Source organism: Myotis nattereri, assembly GCF_964212035.1.
Source record: "Myotis nattereri genome assembly, chromosome: 15".
Taxonomy (NCBI): domain Eukaryota; kingdom Metazoa; phylum Chordata; class Mammalia; order Chiroptera; family Vespertilionidae; genus Myotis; species Myotis nattereri.
Genome location: NC_138090.1, coordinates 44,261,827 through 44,287,756, shown reverse-complemented (window position 1 = coordinate 44,287,756; position 25,930 = coordinate 44,261,827). Strand labels below are relative to the sequence as shown.

At 49.4% G+C, this 25,930-nt stretch overlaps 1 protein-coding gene across 1 annotated transcript; it reads left to right on the top strand.

Moving 5' to 3' along the window:
* Positions 1–14,556: 14,556 nt before the first annotated feature.
* LOC308530615 (endogenous retrovirus group S71 member 1 Env polyprotein-like) lies at positions 14,557–16,551 on the top strand (the record flags this gene model as incomplete). The annotated part of the gene is made up of 1 exon (XM_081107324.1): positions 14,557–16,551. One exon carries the CDS (start codon positions 14,557–14,559, stop codon positions 16,549–16,551), a length of 1,995 nt encoding a protein of 664 aa, XP_080963450.1.
* Positions 16,552–25,930: the final 9,379 nt, after the last annotated feature.

Below are 25,930 nucleotides of genomic sequence, written 5' to 3'. Positions count from 1 at the left end.
GTAGGTGCGAGTAGGGTGTTAGGCAGTGATGCCGGGGCCCATGCTCCTTCAGTTGTAGATACCCGGGGAGTGGTCAGCTGAGGTTGAGGAGCTAGTACTTTGTTGGGCCCCATTCCCACAGGGGAATGATAGTGAAGGGGGGTATTTTGAACCCGGAGGGTGAACAACATCCCAGGGTCCGCCCTATGCAAAACCCCCCTGCAAGAATAGATTCGGAATCCCCAAGTCTTTCCGGTGTCCCATCCTGTAGCCTTTCTCCCCTCTTTTGTGAAGGAAATGCTCACAGGGTTGCAGTAGACACGGCCACTCTGGGGACGCGGTGGAGCAGCCGGTCGCCCAACGGTGATTAGGTCACCCTTCTTGGGGGCCTTCCACCAGATGTGTCCGGTTGACACACATGACCAGGAAGCACAGAAGTAGTCTCCAGCACTTCCACAAGGGTCATTTCCCCGGGACCGAGCTTGTGAGTGTCCGGGGCAGACATAAAAATAGAGGGTTCTCCTTGGTTTTGAGTCCTCAAAAGCCTGGCGTATTGCCGCACCCAGGCAGTAATCGCTGGTGTCGAGTGGGTTGGGAAGGAGAGTTAGGAGGTCTACTCGCAGTTCAGGGAACCTGGTGTCTTTGGGATGGATTTGAGAAGTCTGATTAAGGATCACCCCTGAGTTAGTGTCTATGATCTGCCAGGTGATATTATAAGGAGTGTGCGGGCTCCCGGTGGCAGGAGTGTTCACGAATAAAGTTACCAACATCAGGTAGGTCGAGTGCGCCGCAGCTTGAGCTTGAGCGGGTTGCGCTGGTCTTGGTCGATGCTCCATTGTGTGATGAAGTCTTCCAGGATTGCAGAGGGGTCAACTGGGCGAACGTGGGAGTGATGGACCCAAGTCGCGATGCCATCTACCTTGAGAGCGGTGGGTGTAGTCAGCACGACGATGTAGGGGCCTTTCCAGCGTGGTTCGAGGGTCTCCCGGCGGTGTCTTCTGATGAACACCCAGTCACCTGGCTTGTACTGATGAGGCGTCGGGGTGGGGCCAGCCTCGTAGATGGCGCGGAGGCGGGGCCAAATGTCCTCATGTGCCCTCTGCAATTCTCTTAGGAAAGAAGATATCTCCTGATTTTCAAACTCAATAAGAAGTTCAGCTTTTAGGTTAGGGATGATAGGAGGGGGCCTACCAAACATGATCTCGTAAGGGGTGAGTCCCAGGGTGTAAGGAGAGTTCCTCACCCGGTAAAGGGCATATGGAAGGAGAGCCACCCAATCCCCGCCAGTCTCCATGATTAATTTGGTAAGGGTCTCTTTTAGAGTTCTATTCATTCTTTCTACCTGCCCTGAACTCTGGGGCCTGTAAGCACAATGCAATTTCCAATCCGCCCCTATGACTTTGGCTACTGCCTGTGTTACCTGCGAAATAAAGGCTGGCCCGTTGTCGGAGCCTATCATAGCAGGAAAACCATACCTGGGTAAGATGTCTTCCAGCAGCTTCTTGTCCACCGTCTGGGCCGTCTCATGCTTAGTTGGGTATGCCTCTACCCAGCCAGAAAAGGTATCTATGAACACTAAAAGATATTTATAACCATACTTCCCTGGTTTGACTTCAGTGAAATCAACCTCCCAGTGTGCTCCTGGTTTGGTGCCTCTGAGCCTGGTTCCTTGTCCACCTGACCCAGCTCTTGCATTTGTGAGTTGGCAGGTCTTACAGGAGTTTATAATTTGATTGATTTTGGAGTCTTGTTGGTGGATCTTGATTTTGGCATGCTGAATTAAGTCCTTTAACTTCCGGGCTCCCAAGTGGGTGGACCGATGCATGCGTTCTAATACTGTGACCCCAAGCCAGTCCGGTAGTATGAGTTTCCCATCTGAGGTGTACCACCATCCTTTCACTTCCTTAGCGAGGGGGAGTTTTCTGATCTGCTGCAGCTCTTCCTGAGAGTATTTAGGCTGATCTGGTAGAACTGGGTCCCCGGGGTCTGGTAGTTGTATGGCCATTGCAGGGACCGGGTTGAAGGCCGCTGCCTTGGCTGCCTGATCAGCCTTTTGGTTACCTTTTGCTACTGGGTCATCTGCCTTCTGGTGCCCTTGACAGTGGATAATGGCTAGCTTCGTGGGAAGCCATAGGGCCGCAAGCAGGTCGAGAATCTCCTGTTTGTTTTTCACTATTCGTCCTTCTGCTGTCAACAGCCTTCTTTCCTGGTAAATCGCCCCGTGAACATGAGCCGTAGCAAATGCATAACGGCTGTCTGTGTAAATGTTGAGCCGCTTCCCTGCCCCCAGTGTCAGTGCCTTGGTGAGAGCAATAAGTTCTGCTCGCTGGGCTGATGTCCCAGAGGGCAGTGCTTCTGCCCACACAGTGTCTGTGTCGGTGACCACCGCTGCACCCGCGTACCTGCATCCGTCCCGCACGAAGCTGCTTCCATCCGTGAACCAGATGGCCTCTGCATCAGGGAGGGGCCGGTTGGTCAAGTCCTTCCGAAGTCCATGTACCTGCTCCAGGATCCCCGCACAGTCGTGCAGCGGGGCATCTAAGTCGGGGTCAGGCAGCAGGGTAGCGGGGTTGAGAGCCACGCTGGGATGGAACCGCACTCTAGGAGGGTTGAGCAATAAGCTCTGATAGTGGGTCATGCGTGCATTGCTCATCCATTGGTCAGGAGGCTGTTTTAGGACTCCCTCAATGGCATGCGGGGTTGTTATCCAGATTTCCTGTCCCAGGGTCAATTTGTCGGCATCCTTGACTAAGAGCGCGGTTTCTGCAATGATTCTTAGGCACGGTGGCCAGCCGGCGGCTACGGGGTCCAGCTTTTTGGACAAATACGCTACCGGGCGGCTCCAGGGGCCTAAAGCCTGAGTTAAAACCCCTTTTGCTATTCTCTTGCGCTCGTCTACAAAGAGGCGGAAGGGTTTTGTAATGTCTGGCAGGCCCAGGGCTGGAGCAGCCAAAAGAGCTCTCTTTATCTGATTAAAGGCAATTTCCTCTGTCTCAGTCCATTCAAAGGCCTTTCCCTCTTTGGTAGCTTCATATAGGGGCCTGGCGATCTCAGCAAAACTTGGGATCCAGAGGCGGCAATAGCCAGCTGATCCTAGGAATTCCCTTACTTCCCTCCGGGTGGTGGGAATAGGGATTTTCAGGACTGTCTCCTTCCTAGCGTCCGACAACCGCCGCTGTCCGCCCTCCAGTATGTACCCCAGGTAACTCACCCTTTCTTGGCATATCTGAGCTTTCTTCGCAGAGGCCCGGTACCCTAAGGTCCCTAGGGTGGTCAACAAGTCTTTGGTCCCTTGCTCACAGTCCTCGGCAGTGTCTGCAGCAACCAGGATGTCATCTACATACTGAAGGAGGGTGAGACTGGGGTGTTCTCTCCTGTACTCACCGAGATCCTCGTGCAGTGCCTCGTCAAAGATGGTGGGCGAATTCTTGAACCCTTGGGGTAACCGCGTCCAGGTTAATTGTCCACTGTAGCCGCCCTCTGGATCGTGCCATTCGAAGGCGAACAGGGGTTGGCTTTGAGGCGCGAGCGGCAGGCTGAAAAAAGCATCCTTCAAATCCAATACAGTGTACCACACTCTAGTGGGTGTTAAAGAGCTTAGGAGAGTGTACGGGTTAGGAACGGTTGGGTGTATATCCATAACTCTTTTATTTACTTCTCGGAGGTCCTGGACTGGTCGGTAGTCATTCGTTTGGGGCTTTCTGACTGGCAGGAGGGGGGGTGTTCCAGGCAGATTGGCATGGGACCAGTATCCCTAGGCTTCGCAGTCTTCGGATATGAGGCTGAATCCCCTCCCAGGCCTCCTGGGGCATGGGATACTGTTTGACTCTTATCGGACTTTCCCCTGGTTTTAACTCTACCAGGGTTGGGGCCCTGTGAGCGGCCAGTCCTACTCCTCCCGTCTCTGCCCAGGCGGTGGGGAATTCTTGTAGCCATCTGTCCATATTGTTCTCTCGTGGGGGCACCCCCTGGTGGAGGCGATATTCATCCTCCAGTCTCAGAGTCAGAACCTGGATGGGATGGCCTTTGCCACCAGTGACCGGGGGCCCCCCTTGTCTGAAAGTTATTTGGGCTCCGATCTTGGTCAGCAAGTCCCGTCCTAATAGGGGGTAGGGGCACTCCGGTATTACCATGAAGGAATGGGATACCCGGCCCGTTCCTAGATCTACTGTTCTTCGGGTAGTCCATGAATACTGGCTTATGCCAGTTGCCCCTTGCACCCAGGACTTCTTGCTGGCTAGCTTCCCTTGAGGTGTGCGTAGGACCTAATGTTGTGCCCCAGTGTCGACAAGGAAGTTAATAGGCGTCCCTCCACTCTAAGAGTTACCCTGGGCTCGGGGAGGGGGTCCGAACCCCGACTCCCCTAATCACTCAGTCCTCCCAGCTCCAAGACCTCCACCCGATCTGTCTTGTTTCCTTTTTTACCGGCCTTCTTTGGGCATTCCCGGGCCCAGTGTCCTATCTCTTTGCAGTAAGCACACTGGTTCCGTTGCAGCTTCTTCTTCCCGCCCCGGGCGGTCCCCTTACCTCCCTCTTGGTCATCGGCAAGCTGGCGAAGGTGGCGGGTCCGCTCCTCAGGGTTCTCCGTGGTGGTGGCCAGCAGAATCTTGGCCAGGTTTCGGGTCTGTTTGTCACTGGCAGCCACCATGGCACGGGCTTGCCTATCCTCAGGAAATTCTCGGTTGTTATACACCTTTTCAGCCACCTCCAACAAGTCCCGAAAACTCTTTTCCCCTAATATATCTATCCTCTGCAGTTTCTTTCTAATGTCTGTGGCTGACTGGTTTATAAAGCTCATGACCACAGCCGCCTTATTTTCAGGAGCTTCTGGATCCATGGGGGTATAGGTGCGATACGCCTCCATGATCCATTCTAGAAAGGCAGCTGGAGATTCATCCCTTTCATGTTGTACGTTCCCTACCTTGGTCAAATTGGTAGGCTTCCTAGCAGCCATACGAAGACCCCCCATCAGAGTCTGACGGTAGATTTTGAGCCTCTCCTTACCTTCTGCCGTGTTGAAGTCCCATTCAGGCCTGGTTAAGGGGAAAGAGACATCTATCTGGGCCTGGTTGGTAGTTGGATTCCCATCTACGCTGGGAACCACCTTCCGGGCTTCATTCAGGATTCTCTCTCTCTCCTCTGTTGTGAACAGGAGCTGCAAAAGCTGCTGGCAATCGTCCCATGTGGGCTGGTGGGTGAAGAGAACAGAATCTAGCAAGTCAATAAGCCCCCCCGGTTTCTCGGAGAACTTAGGGTTCTGCGCCTTCCAGTTGTAAAGATCGCTAGTTGAGAAAGGCCAATAAAAATAAGGTTGATTGCCGTCCGCATCTGGGGGTCCAGCAGCCCGTAAGGGCATGGTCTTGATAGTGGAATCGGGTGCAGCGACTGACAGCTCCCGCTGTGCTCTCAGGCGGGTGAGGGGCGGACCTCCCATCGGAACCACGGCCATTCCCGGAACTCCCACACCCGCACCTGGAACCGGAACTGCATCAACTTCCCGCGACGGGGCAGGATCTAATCTCTCCAGAGTCCTGGGAAGCTGATACGGGGGAGGAAAGATTAACTCTTCTTCATTACCCCCCTGCAAAACTGGGTAGAGGGGAGCTGGAGCCGATGGCAGGGTGGTTTTTTTTCTCCTCCTTCTTCTTTTCTGCATCCTGCAAGGCAAGTATGGGTGCCGGCTCCGGAGGGCGTGGAGCCAGGAAGGGCTTGAGCCAGGAGGGAGGGTCCTCCACGAGGTCCTGCCAAGTAATAATGTAAGGGAGTTGATTGGGATGACCCCCCTTCGGCCGAGATACGACTTCCCTGACCCGGCGAATGGTGGGGAGGTCGAACGTCCCCTCCAGCGGCCACCCGGCATTGAGAGCCGGCCACTCGCTGGAACAGAAAGTCTGCCATTGACCCTTCTTCACTTCTGCACTGAGGTTGTTAGCCCTTCCCTTAACCTCTTTAAAATGATCAGCCATAATGCTTAAAGGAGTAGTTTGAGTCTGTCCCATAGCGTCCGTCCAGTGAGTCCACAAAATCAAACAAAAGAACACAGACACCAAACAAAAGAACATAGACACCAAACAAACAAAGACACCTAAGAACAGCCTTCCGACCCCGTGGAAGAAAAACTGAAAAAAAGCCAGATGGGGGCTTTTACACCCCGCCAGATGGAGGTGCAAGGCGTCCCTTGCCTCCTCCTGCCCGAGACCCGCCAGTGCGTCCACTTAGATCTTTATCAGGCCAGATTGCAGAAGCGAGCTCGCATAAGACAGAACAGATAACACATAGACACTTACCGCGGACAGCAGACTCTCGGAGTGGAGTCCCTCATGGGTTTTCCTTGGGGATCCCGGACGCGCCCCCAAAATGTTATGCCCAGAGCTCGGGGTCCTCAATAATCCACCACCAGGGAGCCTCGTCCGATGCAAAAGCAACGAGTCTTTATTGATCAATTCTAGAATTGGCTCCCAGCCTCTATCCGGCACAGCGGTGAGGTGAGAGAGCGTGTCCCAGGAGAACAAAGGTTATATAGGGCTAGCTATTTGGGGTGGGCTTTAGGGGTGGTGTGAGTTACAGAGATTGGTCAGGGTTTTACAGCATAAGGGTCAGGAAGTGACCATCACATTCTGAAGGTTGGAGCCGTCCTCCACTTTAGCCTTATTAGGACCTTAGCTACATTTCTGGAGCTTCATTGGTCCACTCAGGTGGGTGGTTGGGAAAGTTAGGACAATACCAGCGTTCTTGTGGTCACTCTTGGGGGGGGGCTTGGGCTGAGGGCCCAGCCTTGCAAGACAAGATAGAGGAGAGGGCAGGAAGAGTATGTCCCTGCTTCGTCCTTGAAGAGGGAGGAGGGTGTATTTCTGCTTAGTTCTGCTTAGTTCTTTCAAGTTCTGTTCTGTTCCTTCACCCCCTAGTGGTCAGTGCACTCCCAAAACCAACCTCCCATGGCCCCTCCCCCTGGCTGACCAGCACCAATGGCCCCCATCGGAACCTCCCACAGCCCCTCCTCCTGGTGGGCCAAACTCCCATGGCCCCTCCCACCCCCCAGACAGCCAACCTTCTGTGATGCCTTCCCCCAGCCAGCCAACCTCCCACAGTCACTCCCCCCAGCCAACCAGCCTCAGTCAGGACTGGGCGATATGGCCCTGATCAGCTCCAAACACCAGCCAGGCTGAGGGACCCCCACCTATGCACGAATTTGTGCACCAGGCCTCTAGTCCTATAAAATAAAACCCTAATATGCAAATCAACTGAACAGCGGAACAACTGGTGGAATGACCTGTTGCTATGATGCTCACTGTCCCCTGAGAGGGAGGTACAGCAGTGGCGATCGGGGAGCAGGGACAGCCAGCGGGCAGTGCCAGGCCACCAGCCAAGGCAGGTACCAGCAGGGGCCCACCTATTACCCCGCCTGCCGGTCACCCCACAGATGGCCCTGATCGCAGGCCAGGCCTAGTGATCCTACCCTATATATTGGGAACAGTCTCTTAGATTTAAACATTAAAACCTGACAAGGCTACTCTAACAGTGAAAAAACAGGATGATGCAGTGATGACATGCATGGACTCTGGCTTGCACATTTTGTGGTCAGACCTGATTCTGAAACTTATAACTGTGTGACAAAGCCAATTACTTAACTTCTCTCTGCTTCAGTTTTTCCACTCATAAGATGGGGAAAATAATACTACTGCCTCAGAAGGATCATATTATGTACTACTTTTTATAATCAGGGCAAATAATGTAGCTGCCCATACAACAGCAAGATGCTTTCAGCTGTATGAAAGGTATGGTCACTGATGCATATAGCATCCCAGATTGTAAAAGGGATGTCTGACTCCCAGTGTAGGCCTGACATCCCCCAAGGGGTCCTGAATTGTGAAAGGACCCAGGCTGGGCTGAGGGACCCTCCCCCCTCTTGTGCACAACTTTGTGCACTGGGCCTCTAGTACAAAAGATATATTGGACCAAGAGCTGGTTCTTTGAAAAGATAAACAAGATTTATGAACCTCTAGCCAGGCTCAGCAAGAAGCAGAGAGAGAGGAATTAAATAAACAATCAGAAATGGAAGAGATGAAGTAACAACCAACACCTCAGAAATACAATGGACTATGACAAAATACTATTAACAACTCTATTCCAACAAAATAGGGAAAGTAGAGAAATGGACTAGGTGAAATGGACATATTCCTAGAAAAATACAATCTTCCACAACTCAATCAGGAAGAATAAAAAATCCCAAATAGTCCAATAATTACCAATGAAAAATTGAAGCAGTAATGAAAAAACTTTCAGCAAACAAAAGGCCTGGTCCAGACAGCTTCACAGGGGAGTTTACCAAACATTCAAAGGAGAACTAAAACATATCCTCCTCAGAATATTCCAAAAAATTCAAGAGGAAGGCACAATTCCAAGCTCTTTCTATGAAACCAGCATTACCCTAATCCCAAAACCAGATAAAGACACTACAAAGAAAAAGAATTATGGGCCAATATCCCCGATGAACATAGATGCTAAAATCCTCAACAAAATTTTAGCAAATTGCATCCAGCAATACATTATAAAGATCATACACCATGACCAAGTGGAATTTATTCCGGGATGCAAGGCTGGTACAACATCCGCAAATCAATAAATGTGAGACATCACATAAACAAATTGAAAGACAAAAACAACATGATCATATCAATTGATGCATAAAAAGCACTTGACAAAATCCAACACCGTTTTTTGATAAAAATTCTCAGCAAAGTGGGAATAGAGAGATCATACCTCAACATAATAAAAACCTTATATGACAAACTGTACTGGGCTGCATATCGGGGCGCGCTGTACTGTCTGTTCCTGGAACAGACAGATAGGAAGGTACTGACATCAGGTCAGGCCTTGAGATATGGTCTCATGGTCCCTCCTCAATATACTGTGCTCTCTGTTCCCGGAAAACATAGATAGGAAGGTGATAATGCTATACTATGTCGGGAACAAATTGCGTAAACAAGGCTTTGTAACTTTGTAGTTTTTGCAAATAAATATGCTGTAACTCTTGCAGTCAGGGCTGCAGTTCCGCCTTTGCTTTGGCGGGGTGCTGGGACTGCAGACAGCTGGCCAGCTTAATAAAGGTTCCTAAATTTAAATTCTGAGTCGGTGGTCTATCTCACTGAGTCAACCGATAACATTTGGAGGCTCCAGTGAGATACCCGGCAGGGAGGAGAGGGACCCCTTATTTAGGGCTGGAGGCTCTCCCCTGGCAGGGAGGAGAGGGACCCCCTATTCAAGGCAGGAGGCTCTCCCCCACTTGTCGCCGGGCACTCAGCGAGATACCCCACACCGGTGGAGAACGACTACCAAGGAGGCCTCCACTCCACCCAAAACTTTCAATTCTGAAACCGAGCCACCTGGACTCTTGAGAGAGGTAAGGACTGGTCGTTAAACTGGAATTGGGACGTCCCATGGAAGGACCTATACGGAAGGCTGGACGCAGCGGTACTCCTGGTCCTGACCCACGGCCACGACGGTGGCCGGGGTCCCTGGTTCGTGCGGCTGTAGGGTGCACTAGGTTTGTCTGTCTGGTATTTGTTTGTCTTAGTGTTTATTGTCAAAAAGTTGTCTGCTTCTGTGTACACCCTGCTGCAATGTTTTTTGAAAAATTTTCAGGACTTCAAGGAGAGAGCTGCAGGTTCCGGTCAACCTTAGGTTGCATTTGGCTGGTTTGTTTTGTCTCTGTTCTTTGTCTTTGTCAAAAAGGGATAGAGTCAGTCATCTTCGTCGACCCCCTATCAGTCAGGCCCACTCCGAGTGAGTGGAAGAGGAGCTTGATCACCTCCTGGGAAGTCATAGAGCTCCCTTAGGCAATTAGTCAGGTATTGGTTGGATTGCTGAAACTCTGAGTAAACATTTGGTAGAAGTCAAAAACTCGGACTGTCTGGTGTATGAATGTAAGTATGAGAGTCTGTGTGAAGCGAAAGCTACTCTGATTTATTCTGCTTTCTGTGAACGGGAGTGGCCCTCTTTCCAGGAGGGGTGGCCGGATGCAGGGTATTTTGATCTGACCACTGCCTACCTGGTCTATTATGTCATATACGACCGCCCAGGGCATTCTAACCAAATTCCTTATATTCAGGTTTGGGTTGACATATTGTCCAAGAAACCCCGGTGGATGAGGGCTTGCCTCCTGAGGGGAAAATTGGAACAGAGACAGACAGTCCTCTTGGCTTCGGCTCAGAAGGACAAGACTCCCCCTGTTCTCCAGGATCCAAGTGAGGAGGCACTCCCCAAGGTCAGGCCTCCCCCGTATGCTCCCCCACCTGCCGGCCCGGAACCTCGGCCTCCTCCACAGCTGGTTTCCTTTTCTCTGAAAACACCAGTCCAGGACCCGGCTTCGTTCTCCCCTCCTCACACTAGGCAAGGGACAGCATATGGAGAGAGAGAGGGAGAGGGGAACAACCTGCAGGACCCAGCGGCATCTGCCAGTCCTGCAGTTCCTATGCTGCCACTACGGCAGGCAGGCCCTTTAGATATGGGTCCAGACGGGCAACCTTTCATGGTCTATGTCCCCTTTTCTACCAGTGACCTGTACAATTGGGAGAACCAGAATCCTTTCTCCCAGAACCCACAGGGGTTAATCTCTCTTTTAGAGTCTGTGTTTTTTACCCATCAACCTACCTGGGATGATTGCCAACAGTTGATGCAAACTCTTTTCACTTCGGAGGAGAGAGAGAGAGTCAAGGCGGAAGGGCGGAGATTTGTACTGGGTCTGGATGGGCAGCCTATCTCTGACCAAGATAGATTAGAGGCTGTGTTTGCCTCCAGGCGACCTGACTGGAATCCCAATAGTGAGAGGGGAAAGGAGGCTCTTGGTCGGTATCGCCAGACTCTATTGGGGGGCATCCGAGCTGATGCTCTGAGACCCACAAACCTCTCTAAGGTGACAGAGACAGTCCAGGGGCCTAATGATAGCCCGGCAGCTTTCCTTGAGAGGTTGTGCGAGGCCTATCGGGTGTATACTCCCATTGACCCTGATGCCCCAGAAAATCGGAGGGCTGTCATTGTTGCATTTGTTTCCCAGTCGGCCCCAGATATTAGAAAAAAAATTGCAGAAGTTAGAAGGCTTTGAGGGGAAATCAATCTCTGAGTTGGTTGAGGTAGCCCAGAAGGTTTTTAACAATCGGGATGACCCGACGACAGGTTTAAACACCCGGATGGCCAAGGTCTTCCTGGCCCTAAACGAGGAAAAAGGCCCAAGGGGCCGGAGAGACAAGGAGGACAAAGGAAAGCCTCGCAGGAGAAAAGGAGTCCAACCCTGGCTTGGAAAAAATCAGTGTGCATTTTTAAAAAGGAAGGACATTGGAAAAGGGAGTGCCCTAAACGTGTGGGGGGAACTGACTCCCGTGTTGGTGGAGGAGGTGGATTAGGGTCATCAGGGCTCAGCTGGCCCCCCGAGAGCCTAGGATAACTCTGACAGTGGGGGGCCAGAAGGTGGACTTCCTTGTGGACACGGGAGCCACTTTCTCTGTCCTGCAATAGCCAGTGGGTCCAGTCTCTAAGACCAAAATCCCCATCAAAGGGGCAACTGAAAAGTAAAATCCTACCCATAAACTGAAGGTCGGATCAGCGACCTAGGAAACGGCTCAGTGACTCACTCATTCCTAGTAATGCCAGAGTGCCCTTACCCTCTGCTAGGCTGGGACTTGCTGAGTAAATTACGGGCCACAATCTCCTTTGAGGGGCCAAGGCCAGAGATCAAGTTACAAGACCCAGGGATTGAGGATTTCAGGCCGGTGCAGGACTTAAGGGAAGTAAACAAGAGGGTTGAGACTATCAATCCCACAGTTCCGAACGCTTACACTCTTCTCAGCCTCCTCAAGCCAGAACACTGGTTCTATACTGTTTTAGACCTAAAGGATGCCTTTTTCTCCCTTCCGCTGGCAAAGCAGAGTCAACCTGTTTTCGCCTTTGAGTGGATGGACCCGACAGAGGGAGAGTCTGGACAGTTAACTTGGACTAGGTTGCCACAAGGGTTTAAGAACTCACCCACTCTGTTTGATGAGGCCCTAAACCAAGACCTCTGGGAGTTCCGTCAGGACCATCCACGGGTGACTCTGCTCCAAAATGTAGATGACCTCCTACTGGCCACGGAGGAGGAACAGGACTGTAGACAGGCCACTCGAGAGTTGCTGACCACCCTAGATCATTTGGGTATCGGGTCTCAACCAAGAAAGCTCAGCTATGCACTACCCGAGTAACTTATTTGGGTTACAACATAGAAGGGGGTAGGCGAACTTTATCCAGCAGCAGAATAAAGGCCATCTTGTCAATCCCCAGGCCTACCACCAAAAGGCAAGTCCGGGAGTTCCTTGGGGCAGCGGGTTATTGCAGGCTATGGATACTAGGTTTTGCAGAAATTGCAAGACCACTATCCTCTGCAACGGGGGGAAAGGAGGCCGCCCTGGTCTGGACAGAAAAGGAAGAAGAGGCTTATAAGAGACTGAAAGAAGCCCTGGTAAGCGCCTCGGCACTCGCCCTGCCAGACCTAACCAAACCCTTTCAGCTATATGTAGCAGAAAACAAAGGGGTGGCGAAAGGGGTCCTCACACAACCCCTAGGACCATGGAAACGCCCCGTAGCTTATCTCTCTAAGAGACTTGACCCGGTGGCCTCGGGATGGCCCAACTGCTTGAGAGCCATTGCAGCCACCGCCCTCCTGGTAAAGGAAGCCTCAAAGCTAACCTTTGGCCAAAATCTCCAAGTAGTTGCTCCGCATGCAGTTGAGACCTTATTAAGGAGCCCCCCGGAGAGATGGGTGTCCAACACCCTCATTACCCAGTACTAGGTGTTACTGCTAGACCCACCATGAGTCAGCTTCCTGAAAACAGCTGCCTTGAATCCGGCCACACTCCTCCCTGACAAGGAGGCAGAGCCTCCTTTGCATGACTGCGAGGAGACATTGACTGCCCTCACTTCCCTCTGAGAGGACCTTGTGGACCAGCCCCTGCAGAATCCAGATGAGACCCTCTACATGGACGGGAGCAGCTTCGTAGAGGAAGGTACCCGGTATGCGGGGGCGGCAGTGGTGACACAAAAGGAGGTTCTCTGGGCACAGGCCTTAGGACGAGGCACCTCAGCCCAAAAGGCAGAACTTATAGCACTCACTCAGGCCCTCCATTGGGGAAAAGGAAAAAGAGTGAACATTTTCACAGACAGTCGGTATGCTTTCGCCACTGTACACGTGCATGGGGCCCTATATCAGGAAAGAGGCCTTCTGACCTCAGGAGGAAAGGACATTAAAAATGCTTCTGAGATACTTAACCTCCTGGCAGCCATATGGGGGCCAAAAGAAGTGGCAGTAATTCATTGTCGAGCACACCAGAAGGGTGATAGTCCCGAAGCACAGGGAAATTGACTTGCAGACCAAACCGCCAAGGACGTGGCTAAAAGACCAGTAGGGCCCCTAGAAGTTCTCGTAGCCCTGCCAGCATGAAGGCTCCCAGAGAAGCCTACTTATGTGATGGGGGAGCAGAGGCTAGCTGTGAAACTAGGGGCCCAGGAAGGAGAGGCTGGATGGCTAATCCTGTCAGATGGAAGGCCTAAGCGATGGCGGACCATCGCTTCCCAGACCCACCAGAGCACCCACCTGGGGGTAATGAAGCTATCAGAACTACTGGGAAGAGAATTTTGCATCCCAGGGCTCCAGAAAATATCCCAAGATGTGGCTAGGAGGTGCCAAGTGTGTGGCCGGGTAAACCAAGGGCCCCCTGTTGTGGCCGCGCCGGGGCAACGATTCTGAGGACAGAACCCTGGAGAACACTGGGAAGTGGACTTCACCGAGATACCAGGAGGACAAGGAGGGTATAAATACTTGCTGGTTTTCATTGATACCTTCTCTGGCTGGCCTGAGGCATACCCAACCAAGGCAGAGACAGCACAGGTAGTAGTTAGAAAACTCCTCACTGAAATTGTCCCCTGGTTTGGCCTGCCACTACACATGGGGTCCAATAATGGCCCAGTGTTCATCGCCAAAGTTACACAATCCATAGTTAAGGCCCTGAGGGTTACCTGGAAATTGCATTTTGTCTATAGGCCACAGAGTTCTGGACAGGTAGAGAGGATGAATGGGACCTTAAAGGAAACATTAACTAAGTTAAAATTAGAGACTGGCGAAAACTGGGTAAGTCTTCCTTTTGCTCTCCTCAGAGCTAGGTGCACTCCATACATAAAGGGACTCACCCCTTTTGAAATTATGTTTGGCAGGCCACCACCTCTTCTTCCCCGCCTAAGGGAGGAAGAGCTTGCCCGACTGTCTACCCTAAATTTGCTTAAGTTCTTACAGGCTTTGCAGAGCAGCGCCTCGTCGATACGACGGGTGGTGAAAGCCGTACGGGAGGAGGACGTGCTGAGATCCAGTCCAACACAGTCTGCCTTCTCTCCGGGAGATCTCATTTGGGTGAAGCGTCACGACCCTGGCAACCTTGAACCTAGATGGGATGGGCCCTACCAGGTGGTGCTGAGCACTCCAACCACCATCAAAGTCGCAGGAAAGAGGCACTGGATCCATCATACCCAGGTTAAGAAAACGAATGACAGCAACTAGGAATGGCGGGTCCAGAAGACCGGAGACCCATTGAAGGTCAGACTCACTCGGTGTTCTTCCTAACTCTCCTCATCTGCCTGCAGCCGGGACTGGGAAATCCCCATTCGGCCAGAAATTACTCTTGGGAGGTCACACGTACTATTGATGGGACTGTTATAGGCTCTGTTGTTGAAATAGGGGCGCCTGTCATCCCGACAGATCTCTGTAAACTATTTGGAGAAAACTGGGGAAATTCCCAGAGCAAAACTGCATTGACTGGGCATGGCTCGGGGGGCCATCCCCGGGTCACCAAAGCCAGGGGTTACGGGTGCGGAGACCTAGCCCTAGAGCAAAAATTGTGGCACACTCGACATTATGTCTGCCCCCAGGAAGGGGGTAGTAACTGTGGAGGAGAGGGTGACTTCTATTGTGCCTCTTGGGGTTGTGAGACCCTAGCCCCAGGGAAAAAACCTCCCACCGACAAGCTCCTCCATCTGAACAGAGAGGTTCGACCTGGGGCCCCGAAGAAGAACTGCACGATCGGAAATTGTAACCCCGTCCTCCTCATGCCTCTCGCCTGGTGGACTGACCAATGGGAAGGGGGAAAGACGTGGGGACTAAGACTCTATGTAAGCGGCCGAGACCCTGGCCAGCTCTTCACCATTCAACGCCGGACTCTTCCCCGGTGGTTCAACCCGATTGGCCCCTTGCGTCCCCTAGACAAGCCAGAGAGGCCGAGCCAACCACAGCACCCAGCCCCAGCTAAACCTCCTGGTTCCCCTGGGTCACAAAGCTCTGGGAGCCCCAGCCCTACTCCACCTGCAGCCACGACCTTGCCAGCCCTTAGGAACCTACAACAGCTTTTGGATACAGGCGCAGGAAAACCAAACCGGAAGCTGCTGGGAACCTTGGACTTAATTTTTTCTTTCCTAAATCGCACCTCCCCAAACCTGACTGCGGATTGCTGGCTGTGCCTCAACCCTGAACCCCCTTATTATGTTGGGATAGGGGCAGGGGCCCAGCTCGGGAAGGACACTTCTGCCATCAGGAACCTTTCGGCAGAAAGTCTGCCAGACGGACTGTGTATGTGGGGACACAAACACCAAGGACTTACTCTTGGGGACATCTTAAACCCCGGGACTTGTGTGTACCCTATGAACTACCCCCTTAGCAGTTCCACCTATACAGATCTATGTAATTCATCTATCATACTTCCAAAGAATTATACAGGAGAGACCCCCACCTACTTAGTAGCTCCGAAGGGGACTTGGTGGGCATGTACAACTGGTATAACTCCTTGCATCTTCTCTCCAGTCCTCCAGAATCCGATGGACCCTGGACTATGCATTCTAACTCATATGCTCCCACAGGTATATTACTATTCGGGAGAAGGGGGCCGAGAACATTTAAACCTCAAATCCAGAAGGATTAAAAGGGCCCCCATCCTAGTCCCCCTCCTTATGGGAATAGGACTAGCAGGGTCCACGGCCGTCAGAACAGCCGCCCTAGCAACCGGCCACCAGAATTATAAAGAGTTAAGTAAGCAGATAGATCAAGATTTAAGCTCTCTCGAAAAATCTGTTAGCCACCTGGAGGACTCCCTTGGTTCACTTGCAGAGGTAGTATTACAAAACAGAAGAGGCCTAGATCTGCTTTTCCTGAAGCAGGGAGGCCTCTGTCTGGCTCTAGGAGAGTCTTGCTGTTTCTACACCAACCACTCGGGGGTGATCAGGGAAAGCCTTAGCCAGCTGCGAAAACGGCTGGCTGACCGAGAAGAGGCTAGAAGGGCTGAAGGCAATTGGTATGAGAATTTATTTTCCTGGTCCCCCTGGCTAACTACCCTGCTCTCCTCCTTGGCAGGACCAGTCGTTCTCCTCCTCCTAAGGCTCATATTTGGCCCCTGCATTGCCAGATGCCTCCTCAATTTCATACAAAATCAAATACAGGCTGTAAAGTTAATGGTTTTATACACCCAATACTCCAGAATCTTAGAGGAGGACACTGAATCAAAGATTTGATTCCCACTAAGACCAGTAGGGAATGTACTGGGCTGCATATCGGGGCGCGCTGTATTGTCTGTTCCTGGAACAGACAGATAGGAAGGTACTGACATCAGGTCAGGCCTTGAGATATGGTCTCATGGTCCCTCCTCAATATACTGTGCTCTCTGTTCCCAGAAAACATAGATAGGAAGGTGATAATGCTATACTGTGTCGGGAACAAATTGCGTAAACAAGGCTTTGTAACTTTGTAGTTTTTGCAAATAAATATGCTGTAACTCTTGCAGTCAGGGCTGCAGTTCCGCCTTTGCTTTGGCGGGGTGCTGGGACTGCAGACAGCTGGCCAGCTTAATAAAGGTTCCTAAATTTAAATTCTGAGTCGGTGGTCTATCTTGCTGAGTCAACCCATAACAAAACCTATAACCAATATCATACTCAATTGACAAATACGAAAAACATTTCCCAGGAACAAGACAGGGATGCCTACATTCACCACTCCTGTTCTACATAATATTGGAAGTGCTAGCCATAGCAATCAGGAAAGAAGAAGAAATAAAAGGCATCCAAATTGGAAAAGAAGAAGTAAAACTGTCATTATTTGCAGATGATATGACATTGTACATAGAAAACCCTAAAGACTCCATAAAAAAACTACTAGATTTAATAAATGAATTTGGCAATGTAGCAGGATACAAAATTAACACTCAGGAATCTGTGGCATTTTATACACCAATAGTGAACTCAGAGAAAGAGTAACTAATAAACAATCTCATTTACCATTGCAACAAAAAAATTAAGATACCTAGGAATAAAATTAACTAAGGAGGTAAAAACCTGTATTTGGCAAACTACACGATGTTGAAAAAAGAGATAGAGAAAGATACAAACAAGTGGGAGAATGTACCATGTTCATGGATCCATAGAATCAACATCATTAAAATGCCCATATTACCCAAAGCAATCTATAGGTTCAATTCAATCCCTATTAAAATACCAATGGCACATTTCACAGACCTAGAACAAACTCTCCAAAAATTCATATGAAATAATAAATATCCCAAATAGGTGCAAGAAAAGAAGAACAAAGTTGAAGGAATTACAATACCAGATATCAAGCTGTATTACAAGCCACTGTTCTCAAACTGTCTGGTACTGGCACAAGAACAGACATATAGACCAATGGAACAAAACAGAGAACCCAGAAATTGACCCAAGCCATTATGCTCAATTAATATTTGACTAAGGAGGTAAGAGCATACAATGAATTCAAGACAGTCTCTTCAATAAATGGGAGAGAATTGGACAGATATATGAAAAAAAATAAAACTAGACCACCAACTTACACCATACACAAAAATAAACTCAAAATGTATAAAACACTTAAATGTAAGTCACAGAGCCATAAAAATCCTAGAAAATGCTATATGTAGCAAAATATCAGACATGTCTCATAGCAATATGTTTATGGACACATCTCCTAGACAAAAGAAACTTAGGAGAAAGTAAACAAATAAGACTACATCAAAATAAAAAGATTCAGTACAGCAAAAAAAAAAAAAAAAAAAAACATCAATAAAACAAAAAGAGAGCCCACTGCATTGGAGAATGTATTTGCCAATGTTACATCCAATAAGGGTTTAATCTCCAAAATTTATAGGGAACTCACTCAACTTAACAAAAGGAAGATAACCCATCCAATTAAGGAATGGGCCAAGGAACTAAATAGACACTTTTCGAAAGTGGACATACAGAAGGCCAAGAGACATATGAAAACATGCTCAAAGTCACTAATCATCCGAATGATGCAAATGAAAGCAACAATGAGGTACCACCTTACACGTGTCAGAATGGCTGTCATAAGAAAATCAACAAATTACAAGTGCTGGCAAGAAAGGGAACCCTTGTACACAGTTGGTGGGAATGCAGACTGGTGCAGCCACTGTAGAAAACAATATGGAGTTTCCTCAAAAAATTAAAAATGGAACTCCCATTTGACCCAGTAATTCTGCTTTTCAGAATAAATCCCAAGGAATCAGAAACAGCAATCAGAAAGGATGTATGCACCCCTATGTTCATAGCAGCACAGTTTACAATAGTTAATATTTGGAAACAGCCTAAATTTCCATCAGCAGTTGAGTGGATAAAAAATTGTGGTACATGTACACAATGGAATACTATGATGCTATAAAAAAGAAAGAACTCTTACCATTTGCAACAGCATGGATGGACTATGCTAAGCGAAATGAACCAGTTGGAGAAGGATAAGTATCACATGATCTCATTCATTTGTGGAATATAATGAACAACATAAATCGATGAATAAAAATAGATCCAGAGACAGAGAAGCATCGAACAGACAATCAAACTTCAGAGGGAAGGTCGTGAGGGGGGAGGGGGGTGGTAGGAGATCAACCAAAGGACTTGTATGCATGCATATAAGCATAACCAATGGACACAGACAATATGGGAGTGAGGACCTGTGCTGGGGGGTGGGGACTGGCTGGGAGAGGTCAATGGGGGAAAAAGGTGACATATGTAATACTTTCAAGAATAAAGAATTAAAAAACAGAATGAGGGACATGTTAATTATTTTCATTGTAAGAAATTCTCTGGTGCATACACTAGCAAAACTTAATTAATTGCATGTTTTCAATATGTTAATTTTATTATATGTCAACTAAAATTCAATAAATATGTTAAATTTATATATATTTATATACATATGAAATATTTTTTAAAGTGTAAGTTGAATGAAAAATACAAAAGTCAAAAAATACCCAACTGTAACATGACCTTTTCTTGCACATTTAGCTGCTAGTCCACCAGAGGGCAGCAGAGCTAGTCCAAAGCTGGGAGCCTCCCCAGGTGGCTGCTGACCTGTCCTGAGCAGCACCCACAGCCCAGCAGGGCCCAACCTCAATAGCATCACTCAGTCCTTCTCGCTCTCCACTGCCCACACTGTACTTTCTCAGCTCCTACATCCAGCCAGGCATCTGCTCACAAAAGGCCGGTGCTCTGCAGGCAGCTCTTCCCCAACACCCCCTGTCCTTCAAGGGGCACAGGACCACTCACGCTTCAGATCTCAGCCAGAAGATCAATTAATCAGTTCTCTCTGGGATCCCCTGACCAGCTGAGACTCAAGTACATGCTCTGGATGCACCAGAACTTTCCACTCATGGCCCTTCTCTCGATTATAATTGTATTCTTAGTGCTATGATTTATCTGAGAGCCTGTCTCTCCTTACAAGGTAAACTCCATGAGTGCAGGGACAATGCAGGTTCAGATTTCTGTGGAGTTCACAGATGCTCAGTAAAAACTCAATAAATCTATGAGGGAAACCACACAATGGAAGCCTGTCACCCTGTGTGACACTTGCAGTCAGATCATGTTCCTGATCCACACGAAGGCCTTGCAGTCAGCCTGAGAGGGGGCCACAGCCCCTTTGGGCACGGGGATGTCTCAGGGTCAGGTCTTTACCCCACTTACCATCATGAAGGGGGAGAGGAACCTCCTAACAGTGAGGGGCCAGACCCCTCTTTATTCCCAGAAAATCACAATTCTCCACACCCCCACCCTCTGAGTGGCATCTCATCTCTTCAGGGCCTGGAAAGCAGCCAATGATCTTCCTCTTATCACAGATCCCTGACCTGGCAGACATTCTGGATTCTCCATCCCAGGTAGAATCCCTTCAAGGGAATTAGGGGGTGCCTCCCTATCCCCAAGGTCCCTGGTCTGAATACAGCTGCCTGTGGCCCCTAAAGACATCACACCAGCCCACGGTGTCCTTGGGAGCAAGAGGAACATCCTAAGCAAGATGGGAGAGGAGAATTCAGGATCTGGGGTTGCTTCCATCTCATAGGTGCTGAGGGTCATACAGGAGCCTCCCTTCAACTAACAGAGGAACCCACAGAGTAAGCAGGTTGACACTGCATGTAGAGCTGCTCCAGAAACTGGGCCCTGTGGGGAGGCCTAGAGCAGATGACAAACTGGGACACTGGGGACTCGATGGAAAATCCCAATGCTGTGATGGGAAACACGGAGGGAATTTGGGGATCACCCATCCAGGCCAGCACCCTCTCCCAAAAGAGCCCTTACCAGGACTTAGCTTTGAAAACCTGGAACTGCACATCCTCCTGAAACAGCACATCCACCAGAGGGGACAGCTCTGGACAAAGCCAGTCCTCTCACTGGGCCCGGCCTGCCCTGGGATGCAGTCAGGAGGCATGAGACACACAGGGACTGGGCCCCGGATGGTTGGCTCTTAGTCTAGAATCAGAGCTCACCTCTGTCCAGGGCTCACAGTGAGCTCCCACCTTCTGGAGGCTGGTCAGCATTCCTAGTGCAGTACCTGACATTGCCTGCAGGTCTCCTTTTGCCTTACAGGGGGCGATATTGAGACGCACCTACAAAACACAGGAAATCCACACTGGAACTGGGCTTTGCCTAAGGAGGTGCAGAAGGAGACCTATTTCCATTCCCTGACCAACAAATTTTTCTGGGCCCCTCCGTCATGTCTACGCCGTTCCACCTGCTTTTTCCAGAAACTATGAATGAAAACGGGGCTGTGCAAGGAACCTGATAAGCCCAGGGGGCCACATGACAGGCCTGACAAGCTCAGTGACTCACAGTGTGGTCTGATCACAAATGCCTCACTGGGCAGGTGATGGCAGGTAGTCAAGTCCCAGGCCTACAACTTCCTGTGCAAATGTCAGACTTTACCTCAAGTGAGCCCTTTCCCTGTTCTCATGCATCATTGATATCATACCTTGACATCACATACCTCCAGCAAATTTTCTTTGCCTGGCCTATTGAAAGCAGAGCCTGTGGTGCCAGAGTACAAGACCAGAGAGTGCTCATGTTGCCTGGTTCCCTGCACAGCCTCTGTACCTGCTAGAAATGTTAACTATCCTGGATCCTCCAATGTAAAAATAATGTGTTTCTCCATTTTGCTTTTTATTTATTTCTAGAGATCTACCTGCTATGCTTTCCTTCACTTTCCAATAAATTTCATGCAACTTTTTTTCATCTTCTCCTTTGATTATAATGTATAAAATAAGCTACAAAACTGCTGTTCTTCTCAGGATTTGAGATCTTGCTTGCAGTCATATGACACCAATTCAGCTAAAACACTCATAACAATCCTCCACAGGTTTGGATATTTCTGACCTTGACAGGGTCAAGGGGCAGCTGATTTTTCAGGGATCTCTATGCTGCTCCCCTCCTCATAACTGGAACCACACATGGTTAAGGCAAGGTGACCTCATAAAAGTCCCCCAGGCAGAGGACAGGGGCTGCCGGTACAGTCAGGGCGGATATGAACAGGGTCAACCAACAAAGAGAGGGAGGGTCTCCTTGAAAACATTCCCCAAGGACCATGGAGCCCACAGCCACCTGAGCTCCCACCATAGTCCTTGCTTCACACCTTACCCTTCACACCTAGAAATTGCAGGTCCTTCTGCTCCCTGTGGTGCTGGGGTCCCTGTCTCTGGAAACAACACCCAGGCTGGTGACAACCTGAGATAGAGGGAGGGTCCCCTCTGCAGTCGTCACCCAGCTTGACGCCTTCTCACCCCCCACAGTCCTCTGTGGCCTTCCTGCTGAGAGGAAATCCCATCTTCCCAGCACATTTTAGAACACAGGGAAGACCTGGTGCCCAGCTGGGTTTCTGTGTCACAAACAGAAATAATCCCCAGTTTGGGCCCTGTGGGGTTCCCTGTGTGGTGCTGCCTGACCAAAGTCTAAGATGCAGCAGGGTCCAATGCTGGGGTGAGAGGGTCACCCTCTCACGAGGACATGTGCCCTCATCAGCCTTGCTATTGTAAGTGGGCTCCACAGGCCAGTAAGATCCCCTTTCCCTGAGAGCTCGTCAGATGCAGAGTTTCTGGTCCACTGCACACCAGCTGCGTCAGAATCTGCATTTTAAGAGGATCTGGAGAGTCACCTTGTGTACAGAAGAGGGACAGGGCACCCCAACCTCATATCATAGCGTCTCATCCTGGCATCCATGTAGCTGGGCAGCTGCTGAAGGAGCCTTTCTAAAATGTCACCTGGGCATCCCAATCCTTACAAAGTTTCACAGGAGATCCAATGCAGAGCCGGGGCATCCCTGTGACAATTTTTCTGAGGTGGCCCCCGGCCTCTTGCTCTGAGGGAAAAGTCAAATGTGCACTGATAGGGAGCTGTGGAGAATGACCAGGAACTGGAAGCCCCAGGCCAGTGCATTTCTGGGCACGTGTCGATGCATGTGTGTGTTTGTGTTTGTATGTGTGTGTGTTGTCAGAGGCTTCAGCAGTTTCCAAATTATAGAGTAAAGGTAAACTGAAAGGGACAACAGGGTTGGCAAAAATGAGGGGAGGGAGAGGGAGGGTCCTGGGCCCTGACCCCGCCCTGGCCCTCATGACCAGGGAGGTTATCTTGCCCCAGCAGGAGACTCAGCACACAGGCAGGAGGGAGAGCACATCCCATCAGTCTGGACAGAGGTGCTGGTAGCCTTACTGGACCTCGAGCTCTTCTATTATAAGGAGGGACAGAGCAGGCAGCGGTCACCATGGAGTTCCCTGCAGCCCCTGCCCACAGTGGACTATTCCCCTGGCTGGGGTACCTGATGGCTGGTAAGGAGGGGACAATCCCTGGGAATGGAAGGGAGGTTGGGAGTCGGAGACTGGCCAAGATTTCCTAGGGAGGATAGCGCTCTGGGAGGGAAGGAAGGGCTTCCCTTTGGACCTGAGTGAAAGGACAGGGGCTCCTAATCTCAAGAGGCTGTTAAATCTCCCATCTCAGGCTTCATAGAAAAACCTGCATCAGAGCAAACTATAAGGTGAATGTCATTCCTCTGCACTTAGGTCATTAATCAGGACAAATAGAATGACACCAGACTTATATGTGATAGGACCAAAATACTCTTCTTCCTTGGAGATGATGTTTTATCAAAGGGAAGGTGACTGTAGAGAAATGTAATGTCTGCATGGAAAATTACAGAAGCACAGCCTTCTGGGAGATCAGATGCCATCTCTGTTCAGTCTCTCAACTATTTTGCATCTATTTATAAATGGCTGGGAACTTGCACTTTTTTATAAATTGCAGGAACTGATGGCGATGCAAACTGTGTGCTGGCTGAGAGGATTTAGTTGTGTTTCCCTCTGCTGTGCAGAAAGTAGCTGTGTTATGAACCAGAGGCCTCATTATTCCCTCAGAGTCTCTAACCTTTCTTCCTGACTGGGCCTCTTACCACTATGTTTTTAGAGCATTTCCTTTAGAAATAAATGCAACTGCAATTTGTAATTGCAGATACTTTCTCTGTCCTTTTGAAATATACCTAAGTCTCCTTAAAAGCTTCTTGCCTCCCAGCTGGAGTGGTTCAGTGGTTGTGCATCAACCCAAGAACCAGGAGGTCATGGTTCAATTCCCAGTCAGGCCACAAGCTGGCTTTCAGGCCTGATTCCCAGTAGGGGTGTGCAGGAAGCAGCCAGTCAATGATTCTCTTTCATCATTGATGTTTCTATGTCTCTCTCCTTCTTCCTTCCTCTCTCTGAAATCAATAAAAGTGTATTTTTAATAAACAGAACTTCTTGTCATTTATATGATTCATTGAATATCTGCATAGAGGGTTTGGGTCCATTCTGTTAAAATTTAATTCTCCTGTTTTCTGTGTCTCAGGCTCTGAGGAAGGGTAGAAGCTTAACTCGGGTAGGGACATTTAAAACCAAGATGTAAAAGATCCTGCTTACCCTCACCAGTGTGGCGAAGTTGGTTGGCACTTTCTCCTAAACACCTAGAGTTTGCATATTCAATCCTCGGTCAAGGCATCTAGGGGAGGCAACTGATTATTCTCTCTCTCTCTCTCTCTCTCTCTCTCTCTCTCTCTCTCTCTCTCATCAAAAAAAAAAAAAAAAACACAACTTATCCTTGAGCAAGGTTTAAATGTAACAATAATGAAAACCCTCCTGTCAGGATTTCATGAGTTTAATATATCTCTTGTGTCAATCCAATTAGCAAACACAGATGCCTATGATTCCTTCTCTTGTTCTTAAAATCTCCCCAGCCGTTTCTTTCAGGGGTGTTGAGGTCAGTCTCAATGCCCTGTTGCGTGGTCTTGTATAAGGACTTTCTTGCCTCCCTGAATTTGTCTGGCTCAAGTTTTACTTTGACATCATCTACCTGTAATTAGCTGAACCTGTCATCTTACAGTGTCAATCCTTATCATATTTTCAAATGTTCTCATTTCTTTCCTTATGTGGCTACAATCCTCCAAATAAATGTTCCCCACTTTTCTTCCTCTTTTCTGAAGTGGGGTTCACAGGTGGTGATGGTTTGACTTCCCATATCTTTCCCCGGTTGCCTCTGAGTGGCCCTTGCACCAGATCTGAGAAGACACGCCCTAATCAACAAAAGTGTTCTCATTCTATATTCACTTTCACTGCATCTTTGAAAAACAATATCAGAGAGAATTAAACAAATATTCAGTGATAAAAGAACAACTCTAGTAAATGTGCACCTCCCTATGATGTCAGCCACCCGCAGGCCTACACTGGACGACCCTGTTGCCAGCCATCCATGACCCAGAGCTCAGGCCAGACATCAGGGTCCTCATTCTTTGTCTCTTTTTGTTGTTCCTTTGCAAACTCAATGTGTCTGGCCTTAGAGAGTTAACAAGCAGATCCTGGGAAATGGAAATAAATCTCACTTCTGGTTCTGTTTTGTTTCCTGCTCATTGTGTCCTCTGGGGTATACGGTGGAATATTTTTGGACCTGGCCAATGTTGGATTGTGGGTAAGCAGAAGGGAGCATAGGAAGGGGTCTTGGAGGGATGGGGTTTGTTCAGAGTCAGGATGGGAAATTATAAAGCTTGGGAGGTTTGGGGGTGTGAGGCATTTTATGAGTTCAATGGCTCCGAGGGCTTTAATGTAGGAAGGCTCTCTATGTGTGGGTTTAGGTTGGGCTGAGGAACACGAGGGGGGCTGACCTACCTGTTGAGAAAGCAGCCACTGGAGCTGGTGCAGTGGTATTGGGGTGCCATTCCCCCAGAGCTAGATGGATGTGAGGGGTGAGAAATGCAGTTTAGAGGAAGAATAAGGTGTAAACGCTTAGATTAGTGCCCTGACATTGGGACAAGTGGGGCACCAGATGTACAGGCTGACAGGGTAGATGGTACAGAAAACAGGGACAAGAAAGAGAAGGTGACAGAATTCAGATTGGGGGTGTCCAGGGATAGGGGTTGGCGAGATGGGAGCAACCTCTCATTGGATGCAGAGTTTTATTTGGGGGATGAAAATGTTTTAGTACTAGGTAACCTAGTGACTGAACAACATTGTGTCTATAGTGCCAGTGAAATTGTTCACTTTAAAAGGATTAATATCTTGTTATAAGAATTTCACCTCATAAAAATCATTATGCTTAG